This window comes from Meleagris gallopavo, chromosome 24 (assembly GCF_000146605.3).
Source record: "Meleagris gallopavo isolate NT-WF06-2002-E0010 breed Aviagen turkey brand Nicholas breeding stock chromosome 24, Turkey_5.1, whole genome shotgun sequence".
Classification (NCBI taxonomy): domain Eukaryota; kingdom Metazoa; phylum Chordata; class Aves; order Galliformes; family Phasianidae; genus Meleagris; species Meleagris gallopavo.
In genome coordinates, this window is record NC_015034.2 from 2,760,490 (window position 1) to 2,775,025 (window position 14,536).

The window sequence follows — 14,536 nt, forward strand, 5'->3', positions numbered from 1 at the left end:
GAGATCTGGGGCACTGGGATCCCCTGGAGGGCCGCAGTGCCAGGAGCAGAGGAGCCTGCTGCCTTACCTGCCATGGTAGCTCGAGAGTGGCAGCGGGGGGTTCCGTGAGCGCTGGGGTCAGCCCCTCTGCCCTGAGCTCACAGTGCCCCTCTCTGACATGGACCCGTGGTGTCACAGGCATTGCTCTGAGCCTGCCCTGTCACCAGCACTTGCTGTGGCTACAGTTGTGGTGACAGCATGGGACGAGTGTGGGGAGCTATGGCCTCTGCCCGTCTCATACTCCTCCTCCTGATGGCTACAACTTGCTGGAAGGTTGGTGCTGCTCCATGGAGAGCACCAGGAGCAGGTGGGTGAACAAAAGTGAGTGGCACGGGGGGCAAGAAGTCAGGCTGTGTCCCCACAGCCAGATTGCAGGCTGCTCTGGGGCTGTCCTTGCATGGGGGACATGCTGGGCAGGGGAAGGTGGCCAGCACCCAGTTCCCAACACAGGGTCCCCCCTCACCCCCAGCCCAAGGGAAGAGCCAGGCACATTTTCCTCCCGTGCTGTGGTTTCCTTTGTGCCCATCACAGATCTGCAGTAGTGGCCAAATGTTGCTCCATGTGGACCATGGTGGTGTTGCACACATTTAAAGGAAACTTCTCTCATCTCTTTGTGATTCTAGACGACTACACTGCTTCTTTACCTATGATTGCCTCTTCGAACTCGGCTTTTGTTCCTGAGGTGGAACCTGGAGGTAAATCACTGCCAGAACAGAGCCTTTGGGGCTCCCCCTCCCGTTCTCTTTTCTTCCCCTCTCCATTTCATTCTGTTCTCTTCCCCTCCCCGCTTCCAGACAGTTCCACACAGGGATTGCTGTGTATCAGCACGGTGCCACTGCAGGCACCCTGCACGTATGGTTGAGATGCTGCTGTGTGGAAGGGAGAGATGGGTGCTGTGGAGAGATCCTCCGTTGTTCCCATCTGGAGATGGGTATGTGCACGTGTTTGACACAACCTGCTCTGTCCTGTTTGTTTACAGATGTGAGTGGAAGTGAATGGGGTGCAGAATCCCAGCCGGCTCCTGGGTCCGAAGCTCTTGCAGGTGCCATGGGTATGTCATGGCTTTTTACTTCCTTTGCGAGCTGCCAGCTCACGGCCCTAATATCAGCCAGGCACGCCTGCAGGAGCGAGAGCACAGCGCTGCACGTGCCTGCCGTGTCCCTGCACCATCCCTATGTACCGCCTGCTCCTCAGCTGTGCCGTTACGCAGTGACACAGATTGTGGTGTATGATGGAAAGCTCTCATGGTTCCGTATTGCAGAAATGCCTCCAGAGAGGGCCGTGCCAAACCCGCAGCTGCTTCCCGCGCTGGAGCCCCGCTGGTCTCCCGGGGGTGGGTACTCTGACTGGATGGACTTCACCAAACAGAGCGCTCAGTTCAGTAGTGGCTTTGTCTGAAATGTGTCCTGCTACGTTCTGTTCAGGTCCTGCGAGACAGAGAGAGAATCCGGGACAAGGAAGATATTCGCCGCGCTTTGCTCATGTCCTAAAGGCAATGATGGGGGAGAACGAAGTGCCTGGTGGGTGTATTTCTGTCTGTTCACCAGAAGACTTGGGAAACCTGTGTTCTACAAAGACGTGCAGAAAATACTGCTGTCTTTGGAGAAGTAACGCGTCCTGAGGATCTCATCCTCCTGACAAGAGCAGACATTGACAGCCCCTCTTTGCTACCTTCTTTCTCAAGAGGTCGATGGAGAGCCTGTGGACGAGGCTGTGTTTCAGGAGGGCAGCAGCCACACGCTGCCCATCTCCCGTGAAGGCACAGAGGACGTGCAAGCAGCTGGCGCTGCAGGTAAAGGCCGTGCACAGAGCTCTGTGGCTGAAGGTTGGAGGTTCTGTTGTTGCGTTTCATGTTCGTGGCCTCCTGGAACATTTCGTGGCAATGTCAGAGCTCTGGTGAGATCGCCAGTTAGGCACGAGGCGCAGCAGTGACCACAATTGTTCCTTCAGGTGCACGTGGTGAAGAACACACTGAGGGCATCTACATTAAGGACGTCCCCATGTTCTGCCTGAAAGGTGCCATTGGTGTGTTTGTTCCGCTTCTGCTCCTGATAATTGTGTGCTGCATTTGCATCCGGCGGCGGAGGCAGAAACAACAGTGAGTTGCTCCCCCATCCCCATCCCAGCACGCTCTTTATTCCCGCGCTGCTCTGTGCGATGCCGGGAGGAAGGAGAGCGGGGGGCTCCCGGGCCCTCAGCAGTTCCTGTCTCTGCAGGCGCCTCATGGAATCCGCCAAGGCCCGGTCTGCTGCCCACGGACGCTCAGCACGTGAGGACAGACGGTCTCGGCACCAGCGGGCTCCAGGACGTCCTGCCCGGGTGCTGCGGAGCCCCAGCACATCGCCGCTCTCCAGGCCCAAGAGTGCCTCGGCTCGGCTGCCCCCCCCCGCGGCCCCCCGCGGCCCCCCAGCCCGGCCGTGTACACCAGGAATAAGTCCAGAAGCCCCCAGCCCCGCCGGGCACCGCCACCGCCACCACCGCCATCCTACAGGGGATGGTAGCAGTCTCCCTGGGGCCGGGCACCACGTCCCAGACCTGCACAACCGCTGCTCCCATCAACAGTGGCTGTCCAGATTTCTATTACAGCAGTACACCAATAAATAGCATCATCTAACTGCGTGAGACCTTGCTCGATCTGTGCAGGACACAGGGTGGGAAATGCCCTCAGTCCTCACGTTGGCTTCTGTTCAGGGTAAGAGGTTTCCATGCTACACCTGCCTAGTGTGTAAGTGACGGAGACCTCGTGTTTTTGGGGTGTATTTGGGGTGATGGAGCAGATCTTCCTGGAAGAGATGATGTTGAGGCAGCTGAGGGATGGAGAAGTGCTCCGGGACAGCCAGTACGGCAGCACTGAGGGCAGATCGTGCCTGACTCACTTGGTGGCTTTCTGTGATGCCGTGATGGCACTGATGGACAACGGGAGGGCGACTGATGTCGTCTCCCTGGACTTGGGCAAGGCCTTCGATGTGGTCCCGCGCCGCTTCCTTCCCCCAGAGTCAGACAGAGATGGGTGCAAAGGACGGGCTGTGGGGTGGAGGTTCAGCAAAGCCAAGGTTGTGCGTTCAGATGGGGAATTTGCCTCTTGCGTGCCCTACATCAATCCCAAATGAGAAAAGGAAACCTTTTTCTCCAGGTGGTTCGCTCAGAGGCTGCAGCACCTCTGCTGTGGAGAAAGGCTGAGGGAGCCGGGGGTGTTCAGCGCGGAGAAGAGAAGGCTGCGGGGAGCCCTCAGTGCAGCCTTCTGTCATTTCAAGGGAGATGATTAGCAGGAGGGAAATGAACTTTTTGTGTGGGGAGATGGTGATAGGACAAAGAGGAATGGTTTTGGCGTAAAGGAGGGGAGATTTGGTTTAGATGTCAGGGAAGTGGCTCACAGAGGGGGAGCTGAGGCCCTGGCACTGCTGCCCAGAGAGGTTGTGGGTGCCCCATCCCTGCGGGTGCGCCCGACTCAGCTCACATTGCAGTGAATGGAGACGGAGGGAGGGACGTGGCTGATGAGACTCCAACTGCCGGTGGCATCGCAGGGCTGCGGTGCTTTGACCTTGCAAAGCCGCCAAACTTCCACCTGCTGGCTGTCTGCTTTCAACATCTGTCACAAAGCACAGCAGCTGGGAGGGACCTCTGGAGTTTTAGTACAACTCCTCCCATTCCCAGCAGCTTCCCTGCAGCAGATTGCACACATCACTGCATTGAATGCCATGACTCCTGCTGCCCCTTGACAAGTTTCTGTCTCAGTCTCTGACAAGCATTCACAGAATCATAGGATGGCCTGGGTTGAAAAGGACCACGACCACCTAGTTTCACCCCCCAGTATCATGTACAGGGTGGCCAACCACTGGACCAGGCTTGTCTTGACTCATCTCTAGGTCTGTCTTGGGTACTGCAGGACTGGGTTCTGGGAGACGGTGCTCTGGTGATCCTCTTTCCTTTAGGAGCAGCCCTATTTCTGCTGCTCCCTCAACATCTGCATTTTGTTTTAGCTGTCTTGCTTCACTTTACTTCTTTTCTGCACAGAGATCTAGCTAAGAATGCAGTAGGAATTTATTATTCATATGCTCAGTATCAGTCATGTCAGGGAAAGACCAAAGGAAAAGGACTATAAGAACTGGAAACATTAGCAAGTCTCTCAGCATACTGAGTTATAGACAACAAATGACATGACACATGGAGCAGCATTCTGCTCCTAGGCACCAATGGTTCACAGAGGAACTGCAGAACTCTGCTCCTGAACCCAGGAAAGAGGGAATGGATCAAAGAGGGCAGGCTGAGCAGCAGCTGTCCATCTGTACAGCCTCCACGTTTAGGTAGGTGAGATCATGTCCCCAATTTAAGAAGTTTTCCTGAGGTGCACAAATCAGCACGAATGCTGGGAGGAGGAAAAGCTGCCACTGCTGCAGAACAAACACTGTCCATCTGGGGAGCAAAGCTCCAGCCTGGAGGTCAGCCTGGGTAAGCTGCTCCGCACACAGCTCAGTCACCTTGTTTCACGATGACATCAGACAGGTCCTCTGTGCCATTCAGTTTCAGATTCTGTGGAAAGCAAAAAGCTGAGTTTAGGAAAGCTAGTCTCCTCCCCTTTGAGGCTGAAGATCCAGGGAGCTGAATAAAAACACATAAGGAATGCTCAGAACAACCCTGGCCCTTTCTGCCTCCATCATAGCGCAGAAGATTGAGGAATCCCCTCAGCTGCTGTATCACTCTGAAGCACCCACAACAGAATAACATTAAGCAGTGATGTGCTCCATCCCTTCTGTCCTTCCCTGTCCTCACATCTGACAGCAGACAGAAGTCAAGCTGGAAATACTGTGCTTTTTATTTCCAGCACATCCACCTGATTTGTGTTCACTATAAACATGAAGTGGGATTTAATTATAAGATTCTGATGTAAAAATAAAATGCTGTGTGCTTTAACCACTGCTCCTACTCTACCTCGCATACATGCACTGCACTTACCTTCTCATTTGCCAAGTGCAAGAGGCAGGCAAAGGCTAAAGGGACAGACAGATTTTTAGCCATCCCAGAAGGCAACCTAAGGAAGAGAAAGAAGGTTAGAATGGCCAGAGCCTGAGCCTGTGGATAGAGCATGTCTGCAAGCTATCAGGTCACCAAAGATAAGCTGCATGTGGCAGCTCCTTCCCCGGTCTCTGATTTTCTCTACCTTATTCCATTATAAAGACTTGGCCAAGCCAAATGCAACCTGTAACTCCCTCAAGCAAATAGACAGCAAGAGATTTCCCTCCTCAGGATTCAGGTAGTAGGTTGCAACAGAAACAAAATGGATCAGTGCTTGCCCAAGCGCTGCTCAAAAGTCTACCCAGCCTGGAGTCCAACCTTTTATAGGGCCTCTCTACCTGTGAAGCAGTTCCTTTGTGATGCTGCTGAAGGCCTTCTCCCCTGTCACCACTGATGTATCGCTCTGTTTCTCCACATCTTCAATCTATTGAGTAAAAAGACAGACACTGCTGAGGCAGCTTTTGCTCAGCCCCTCATGCTCAGAGAACCACCACTACAAATCACTGCTCACAGTCCACCCTTAACAACAATCCCATGGGAGCAAGGCTATTGGAAAGGAATTGCCACTAACACGTCCATGATGACCTCTTTGGGAGCTAAGTATTGTTACATGCAGGGCATACGCTTCTCTTCAGGCCTGTTAAAGTATCTGGCTCTGCCTACACTCACCTCTGCCGCTGTGTTTTTCTGTGTATCAGTAAGAAGGTCCCACATGTTTTGCTTCAACCTCTTCATGTCCATTTTCTTGGCTGTCTTTGCATATTGAATTGCTATCTTATTGACCTGAGGAAAAGACATTCAGGGTTAGAAGAGAGCAACCAAGCAGCAGCAGTGTCCTCAATCATAACCAAAGGAACAACTCAAACTTGATTTTCCTATAGCAATGACATCATCTCAGAATAAAGGATCCATTAGCAAAACCTTGGAGATCCTGCACAAGGAAAACTGCACTTTCTCTCTCTCTGAGAGGCCCTGCTGCAGATCTGCTCAGTCAGTGGTACACAGCTGGGCACATCGTAAGTCCTTACCTTCTGAGGCTCAGCAATGAGGTTCAGTTCCCCATACATTGTGATATCAACGCCATCAGCCCCGTTGAGCTCGTGATCTTGACCCTCAGGGTGAGAGGTAAGGTTGCACTCTGTTTGGCCCATGAATTGAATGGGGTCATTGTCATCATCACTATCTGCAGCCTGGTCAAGAAGAGATACACCAGTGAGGCCACATCCAGACATCTTGGAAGAGCTGCAGATTTCCTGCACTGAGTACCCACCCCTCAGGAGAGTGGTGACACCTGCCCACTGCCCCTGTGGACCAGTGATCTTGAGCCTCTTCTGACAGCTGAAAGCTCGGGATAAGGCTAAACCCACCAGAGATCTAAAGCACAGAATATCAAAAGGCTGTTCTACACAGAAAGATGACAGAGATGAAGGCTCTCCCACCAGTGTGGGGCTATATGAGACCTGAAGCATTGGCCTGGCAGAAAGCTGAAACTTCAGAGAAAATGTACTTCAGCAGGAGCTCAAAACAGTTGGGTGCAATTATCATTGTGCAGAGGTGACTGCAGAAGTGAGCAACGGTATCTGTTGCTGCTCCATGGGAGGTACAGTATGGAAAAACATGGAATGGAGTTTCTGCAGGAAATCAGCCAGCAAACTCCAAGGGCAGATTGTTTAATTGATGTTACCAGAGTACCACTGAGTGACAGGACAAAGGTGCGTGGCATCAGCTTTGCCACAATCTGATGGCAACTCTTTTTCCCACTAGTAAGTGATGCTAGACATAAGATTCTTCCTGAATTCCTTCTACCACATGTCAAATGTGAGCAACAGAGAGAAATGTTCTTGCTCCCAGTTACCTGTGCTGCAGGGCAGAAATTGGAGGTGTCATTGGGGTTATTGTAATCATATTCACCGATCTCATCTTCATGATCCAATGAGCTGCCTGGCTTAGGCAGCCTGAAGAGCTGCAGAGATGAGACTGGAACATCAGGAAAGAGGAAACTAGATGCTTTCCCCAAGCAATACCTACATCTTGCTAATCCATTGCCACCCCTTTTCCCAGCCTGCTGCCTCTTCCTCCTCTACATGTACCTCCCACCAACCCCCTCATAAAGCATAACAGCCAAGCACAGACAACTTAGCATCCACAAGTTAGTTCACTAACAGGCATCATGCTGGCTCATTTCCTGCCCTGAGGAGCATCCCAGAGGCACTTCAAGCAGATTAAGAGTGATTCTGTACATGGAACATTGCCAAGAAGATTTTGGAGAAGCCTCTTACCTTAGCAGCTGGTTTGAGGAACAGCTGGACAATGTTGTTAGGGTTGTAGTTGAAGTCTGCAGGAAGTGTGGTGCTCTTCACATTCTGGTTTTCCAGAATGGATTTGCTCAGAGTTAAAGCAGCCTGCAGAAGGTAATGCCATAATCCATGTGATATCCAGTATTCAGCTTCTTATAAGGGCAGATGGTGACATGACAAGGATGAATGGTTTTATACTAAAAGACAGATTTATATTAAATATTTAGAAGAAATTCTTTACTCAGAGGGTGGGTGAGGCTCTTGAACAGATCACTAAGAGAAGCTGTGGGTGCCCCATCCCTGCAGGTCTTCACAGCCTGGCTGGACGGGGCCCTGGGCAGCCTGAGCTGGTGGGTGGGAAGCAGCCCATGGAGTGGATCTTTAAGGTCCCTCCCAACTCAAGCCATTCTATAATTCTTCAATTCTATGACCAAACATGGATATTTGTTTAAAGTGAGAGAAGTTATGAAGTGCTTCCAAAGTTGAGTCCTACACTGCATGCAGTGTCTTAAACACAGCATCCTGGGACACACAGCTGGGCCTGCGGGTTCTCAGTTCAGACAGGGCAGAAAGAATCCAGCCCAATTCTTCACTTCAAGGCTGGGAAAACTGTAAGAAGATTTGGAGCCAGAAGACCCTGCATGAAGGAGGATGCATGATGCTGTGTTTACTGAGCCAGTTTCCACAAGAGAACAAAGATGAGCCACCTGCTGATGGCACTCTAAGATGCACTGATATAGCAACGAGAGCAGAGGCAGACACTCAGTGCATACCTTGGTCTTACGGAAGTATGTCTCAAAGTCAACATCCTCATCAAAGTTCACTTCAAATGCTTTCTTTGCCTTCTTCTTCTTGTTCTCTTTCTCAGAGTCAGCACTTGCTGCAGAAAGGTAGGAACATGAGCATCTGCTCCACAATGACAGGTTACCTGTGTCCTTTACAAATACTTTTTTTCTGTGTTAGGGAAAGAAGCAGGTGGTGTCCTCTGCTTCACACTTTGAAAGGGATCTGTATGTCCTTATAGAAGCAGTAAGTATAAACCAACCTTCAAGTTTTTATGTTGAAGGATCTGTATTTTCTTCTATTGCTACAGTGAGACAGCCCCTCAATGCTGAGCACCATTAACAAACCCAAACAACAGAGAACACATCAGACACCAAAGGATCTGTGTGTGACTTGAGAGCCTTCCTGGTGTCCTGACTCAGTACTGCTTCCAGTCAGGCTAGAAAAGAGCCATGCAGAATTGTCTCATTTCTACTGCCTTTGCTTTATGGCTCACAGAATCACAGGGTTGGAAGGGGTCTCTGGAGATCATCTAGTCCAACTCCCCTGCTAAAACAGGATTCCTAGAGTGGGCTGCACACCCATGTCCGGATATATTTTGAATATTTCCAGAGGAGAAAACACAACCTCACTGGGCAGCTTGTTCCAGTGCTCTGTCACTCTCAAAGTAAAGAAGTTCTCCCCCACATTCATATAGAATTTGTTCTGTTCCAGTTTGTTGCCCCCTCTTCTGGTGCTGAGCACCCAATCACTTGACAGCCACCCTTTACATATTTATAAGATCGATCAGAACCCCCTCGGTCTTTTGTTCTCCAGATTGTACAGCCCCAGGGTTCTCAGCCTTTCCTTTGAAGGGAGATGCTCCAGGCCCTATTATCTTTGCAGCCCTCAGCTAGACTCTCTCCAGTAGCTCCCTATTCACATATTGCCCATTTCCCAACAGAATCACAACCAGGCAGCAGCATATGAGCTCCAGGCTCTGAATACATACATACATTTGTGTCGAGGTTTGAAACGCCAGTGCTCTGGGCCAGCCCACATTGACAGAGTTCGGGGGCTGAAGTAGGAGTATTCCCCTGGTTTCATGGAGAGATGAAGGCACATGGTCCCAATGTCTCCTTCTCCAAAAGAAACTGCATCAATTCTGGAAAGAGCACACACACTGCTCAGTAAAATCCTTCCTCTGAGATATACCGGGCCTGAATGTGTTTAATACCCTGACCAGCTCTGTACAGACACCAGCCTGCAAAACTCCTGCTTTCTTAGCAGCAAACAGTCTGGAGTCCGTGAGGCTGCTGCGAAAAGAGGTGGGCAGGGCAGGCTGAAAATGGGAGCAGAGCGAGCAGACAAGCAACCAAAAAGGAAACATGACCATACAAAGAAGGTCCTTCTAGAAGGCAGAGATGTGAATTCCTAAGTGTACCTGAAACTTGATCAGAAAGCAAACTATAGCCAGATAGAAAACATGCACACAGGAAAGCAAAGATCCTCCAGAGAGCTATCTTAACTTGCTGCTGACAATCAAAGCAAAGCAATAAACGTGCAGTGACTACTCACCTCTTGCTCTCACAGACTGCCACAAGGGATTTGTTGTTGTTTCCTGCAAATTCCCCAATCTTTTCTGTTGTTACACTCCTGGGGGAGTCCGCATTGAAGTCATCATCTGACAGGGCAGGAACACCATCTTCCACATCACTGTCTCTTTCTGCATTGATATCGAACACTTGGTCGCTCTTCTTAAATTTGTCCAGCAGGGCTGATACTGACTGCAAGAGAAGGTGCTCAGGAGAAAAGCCACAGCACCCCACAGAACACCTTGCTGCCCCACACAGCTCTCCAGGATCACTCTGGAGTGACAGAGCAGAGAATACAGCTCAAGTATTCAATCCTGCACAGAGCCAACTACGTACCTCTTCGTGGGATTCGGCGTCCCACTGCATGAACTGGAAATCAGCCAGTGAAGAATAAATGGGGCGTTTTAAAACACACTTTTCTAGCAGCACTAGAGATAGGAAGGATAAAGAAATATCAGACACAGGATGAAATAACCAGCAGGTAAAACAAATGCCAGGTGCTAAACTATTCTTAGTTTCAAAAGCACTTAGGCTCATTTCTTGGCAGAAAGGGATGCTCAGTCAGATCTCTGACGGAAGGGTGGGCATAACACTGTGAATCTTAGAGTAACGGGGTTTAGGAATACTGACAGGATTAAAAGACTCTATAAAAGTCAGCCCTAAACCTGGAGCACGCTCATCTCAACTACTGCTCCAATCATGCATACATGCTGTGCAATAGGTTGAGCTACATGCAGAGATCTAAAAGGCTGTGAGGGTCCTGGTCCTGTCAGCAACCAGCCTCAGCCCAAGCAGGATCACAGCAAGGTGCCACAAGGGAGCCAAGAGGTCAAAGCATAAGCAAGCTGGCTGAGGCTAAAAGGAGTATGCTTGGCAGATGAAAATGATGTCTGGATGGGAGAATTGCTTACTGGTTACCAGCACTCACACTTCAAATCTGTCACCTTCACAGGATCACTGTTGGGCAGGACGAGGGTTTCTGAAGATGGGAGAGGCACAATCTTGGAGTCAAAAAGGAGCTCACTGAGACAATTCTGCGTACGTAGGCTGGTGAGGAAGATGCCAGCTGTGCTGCATTCATCAAAAGATGCTGCTGTTTTCTGGAACATGGGGTCAACCTGCAGGTGCAGAATCAAGGAATGGAACAGATGGGTAGTAAGAAATAGAAGTTTCTGCAGAAGATTTGTAAATACAAAGCCAAAGGGAGAATGACTCATGCATCTTTTCTCAGCGAGGAGAAAACTCTCACAGCTGCCTCACACAGCAGGAATAGACACAATTAAGGATCACTCTGTTACAGTAGCAGAATTCAGACATGCATGTGAATCTAACAGCCCAAGAGACAACACACAGTAAGGAAAACAATAAAAAGGCAAAAAATGAGGCGAGTTTTCCTTCCTCCACTCACCACTACAGAATGTTCATCTCCACCCACCTCACATCTCCGATTGGCCTCTGTCACATTGATGTTGTTCAAGTTCTGTTCAATCGTTTTGAAGGAGTGCTTTTTCTTTGTTTGAACTCTCTTGGCAGAACTGGAAGCTGTACTGTATTCTTCTGAAAGAAAAAGAAGCTGAAGTTAGAAAAACTTGCTAAAATATCCTACAGCTGAAGGACAATACAACTGTACTTCACTTTGTGTGCACACACACAAAAGGCCAGTGGGCAAAAAGTTATCCAGTTAGGGATCCATTAGCACAAACCACCAACACTTCAGTGGCTGCTCAATGTGTTTCTTTTTATTTTGTTTCCTTTCTCTTAACAGCACATTTCTGTTTCAAAGCAAAGAACAGCAAAGTGTGGGATGTTTCGTTCTCAAACATTTCAGAATAGGTCATCCCTGTTTTGCACTCAAATCTAGCTGGCCAAGTATTCAAATACAGGGCTGAGCATCAGGTTCTCATCTCAAACTTCCCCAGAAAAGAAACTCAGTATTTCGCAGCTCTTAAGAAGAAATAAATACATCAAGCTAGTGGTATTCTCCCAGTTATATATATCAGTAGAAAGAAACAGTGCTTTGAAATTCAGCAGAACACAGGAAGTGTTGTGAGTGGAAGCAGGAAGAGCTTAACAGAAAAGGAGTGAATGGCACACCTTCTTCTGGGCTGCCCACATCTTTTGTAGGTGCTGACTCCTTGCCTAAGCCTCCAAGCACTTTGTATGTGTCTGCATGGACCACATCCACACGCACAGCGTAGATCTTCACACTGGCATCGATGGTGCCAGCTGCCATCTGACAGAGGAACATAGGATGCAGTTTTTAGTGAGGAAGGAACAGGACACATCAAGAGGTAAATGCAGAAGATGAGATGCAGACCTGAGTTTTTGAATACTCTTGGAGCAACAAGGAACTATCAATAGCAAGGAGTCTTTGCTTGGATATTGCCTACTTCGATCTGTCCCTGCTGTCTCCTACACTCAGGTCACATCACCTTCTTTCCCATCACAGCCCTGCTTTGTTCCTGGCCAAAACACCCAATGTTTACCTCAGAAGCCTTATTATTAAAGCTCTCCTTTTGAAGGACCATCACTGAAAGAGGCACTTAGCCTTTAACTTCTGCAGTACCGAAGCAGTCAGCAGTATTAAATTCCACTAAAAATGACAGTGCTGCCTCTACCAGATCTCTTGCTGAAAGCTCATTTATTTCAGATGTGTCATTTATTAGAGCTTCAATTCAGAGACCCAACACTGCTGTGAACAACTCACCTTGAAGTTGGTCAGCTCGGAGTCTTTCTGTTTCAGTATTTCTGTCATGTAGTCTATCAGATGTAAGCCAAAAACATTCTTGGTGTTGATTTTCTGCAATACAAGTGCAGGTGAGAACGGAAACCCAGAACATGATGCTGTCAACCTGCAAGCCACCAACCAGTGGGGGACTCACAGACCACTCTGACCTGCTTGAAAGGCCCAAACCAGCTTTACACCAAGCTGAGCAGTGCAGCTGACACATCAGAAAAAAGGAATGCCATCCAAAGGGACCTTGAAAAACTTGGAAGGTGGACCTGGTTGAACCTGAGGTTCAACATAGCAAAGAGCAAGGTTTTACATTTGGGTTGGAGTAATCCCAGATATGTATACAGACTGGGAGAAGAAATCCTTGAGGGCAGTCCTGCAGAGAAGAACCTGGGGGTCCTGGTGGACGAACAACTGAACATGAGCCAGCAGTGTGCAGCTAAGAAGGCCAATGGCAGCCTGGGCTCCATCAGCAGAGTGGTGGCCAGCAGGGAAAGGTGATTGTCCCTGTCTGTTCTGTCCTCATGAGGCCCCATCTGGAGTATTGTGTCCAGGTCTGGGACCCTCAGTACAGAAAAGATGTGGAGCTGTTGGAGAAGGTCCAAAGGAGGGCATGAGGATGATCTGGATGACTGGAGCATCTCTCTCACAAAGACAGGCTGAGGGAGCTGGGAGAAGAGAAGGCTGCAAGGACACCTCATTGCTGCATAGTGGTATTAAAAAGGGTTTATAAACAGGAAGAGAATCTACTTCTACAAGGGAAGGCAGTGAGAGGACAAGGGGGAATGGCTCTAATCTTAAAGAGGGAAGGTTTAGATTGGATTTTGAGGAAACTCTTCACAGAGAGCAGTGAGGTGCTGGAACAGCTGCCCAGAGAGGCTGTGGATGCCCCATCCCTGCAGGTGTTCAAGGCCAGGTTGGATGGAGCCCTGGACAACCTGGTCTAGCAGCAGATATGGAGGTTGGTGGCTCTGCATGTGACAGGGGGTTGAAACTCGGCTGCTTTCCACCCCAAGCCATACTACGATGACTCAGAAGCTGTGACACGTCGCAGAGGATCGCCCCCACCCCAAATCCAGGGGCGATCAGAGCAGGAAACCCACTCACGTTCTCAGCGGACAGCTTGATGCAGGCAGAGTAATGCTCCGAGATCTGCGCGTTCGTCCATTCCGACAGGGCCGGCAACGACGCGTCCGCCTGCCTGAGGGAAGGAAGCACAGCCGTGCCAGGGGAGCCGAGCCCGCCCACCGCCCCCCCCGCGGCACGGCCCTACCTGGGCACCGGAGAGCAGAGACTGAGAGGCGAATCGGTGCCGCCAAGCTGCAGATCCACGACCCGCGAGCGCCGACGCTGCCGTCTTTCCCTTTCATCGTCGTTACCGGGACATTCGACCAACGTAGGGGTGGCCGAGGCACTAAGAGAGCGCGCAGCCGGGGACTCCGCCGCCCCTCCACCACTCCGGCCGCCCCTCCGCGGGGTCGCTGCCCTCATAGCAGCAGCGGACTGAAGCTGCGCCCACCGCTCCGGAAGTTCCGCCGCCGAGCTCCCTCCCTCCCTTCACCCGCTGACCAATCAGCGCGCGCCTCCCTCTCTCTCCGCCAATCCAAAGCCGCAGGGGTCTCACGCCGCGCCATCGCCTCCTAGTTTAAATTTGCCGCGCTCGAGATGTAACGTTCGCCGCCTTCTGGCGCTGTGGAGCGGAGGTTTTGTTTCTTCCGCCTGCAGCGCTCCTGCCTTGCAGTTTATCTCACTAAATTCCTCCGTCACGTATCAGCCTGGGTTGCCCAGGGCTCCATCCAGCCTGACCTTACCTCTAGGGACAGGGCATTCCCAGCTTCTCTGGGCAGCTGTTCCAGCACCTCAGTACTCTTGGTGAAGAACTTCCCTGACATCCAATACAAACCTTCCCTCCTTGAGTGTAAGACCGTTCCTTCTTGTCCTGTCGCTATCTACCCTTGTAAGGAACTGGCTATAGGGCTGTGCTCAACGGGTGGTGGTTAATGGAGTGAAGTCCAGCTGGTGACCCGTTATGAGTAGTGTCCCCCAGGGATTGGTACAGGGGCCCATCTTGTTTAATATCTTTACTGATGACCTGG

At 50.5% G+C, this 14,536-nt stretch overlaps 2 protein-coding genes across 7 annotated transcripts; one reads left to right on the forward strand and one right to left on the reverse strand.

Moving 5' to 3' along the window:
- Nucleotides 1–6: 6 nt before the first annotated feature.
- Nucleotides 7–3,960, forward strand: LOC109370915. Of its 6 annotated transcripts, none has more exons than XM_019622670.1 (7): nt 7–346; nt 663–734; nt 1,019–1,372; nt 1,464–1,559; nt 1,724–1,831; nt 1,990–2,137; nt 2,256–3,960. In XM_019622670.1, exons 1-7 carry the CDS (start codon nt 238–240, stop codon nt 2,641–2,643), a joined length of 1,275 nt encoding a protein of 424 aa, XP_019478215.1. In that variant the 5' UTR covers nt 7–237; the 3' UTR covers nt 2,644–3,960. The 6 variants fall into 6 exon arrangements, with proteins under 6 accessions (XP_019478215.1, XP_019478216.1, XP_019478220.1 ...); XM_019622672.1 differs by lacking the exon at nt 7–346 and having other exon boundaries at nt 361–734; nt 1,019–1,090; nt 1,301–1,372; XM_019622671.1 differs by lacking the exon at nt 663–734.
- Nucleotides 3,961–4,062: 102 nt separating this feature from the next.
- NCAPH (non-SMC condensin I complex subunit H) lies at nt 4,063–13,975 on the reverse strand. The gene is made up of 17 exons (XM_010723156.3): nt 13,714–13,975; nt 13,548–13,641; nt 12,414–12,506; nt 11,801–11,939; nt 11,142–11,263; nt 10,635–10,824; nt 10,043–10,134; nt 9,690–9,898; nt 9,128–9,276; nt 8,123–8,229; nt 7,332–7,454; nt 6,908–7,015; nt 6,081–6,242; nt 5,722–5,835; nt 5,391–5,476; nt 4,993–5,068; nt 4,063–4,569 (listed from the first exon to the last, which is right to left on the reverse strand). Exons 1-17 carry the CDS (start codon nt 13,929–13,931, stop codon nt 4,510–4,512), a joined length of 2,142 nt encoding a protein of 713 aa, XP_010721458.1. The 5' UTR covers nt 13,932–13,975; the 3' UTR covers nt 4,063–4,509.
- Between the last annotated feature and the right edge of the window lie 561 nt (nt 13,976–14,536).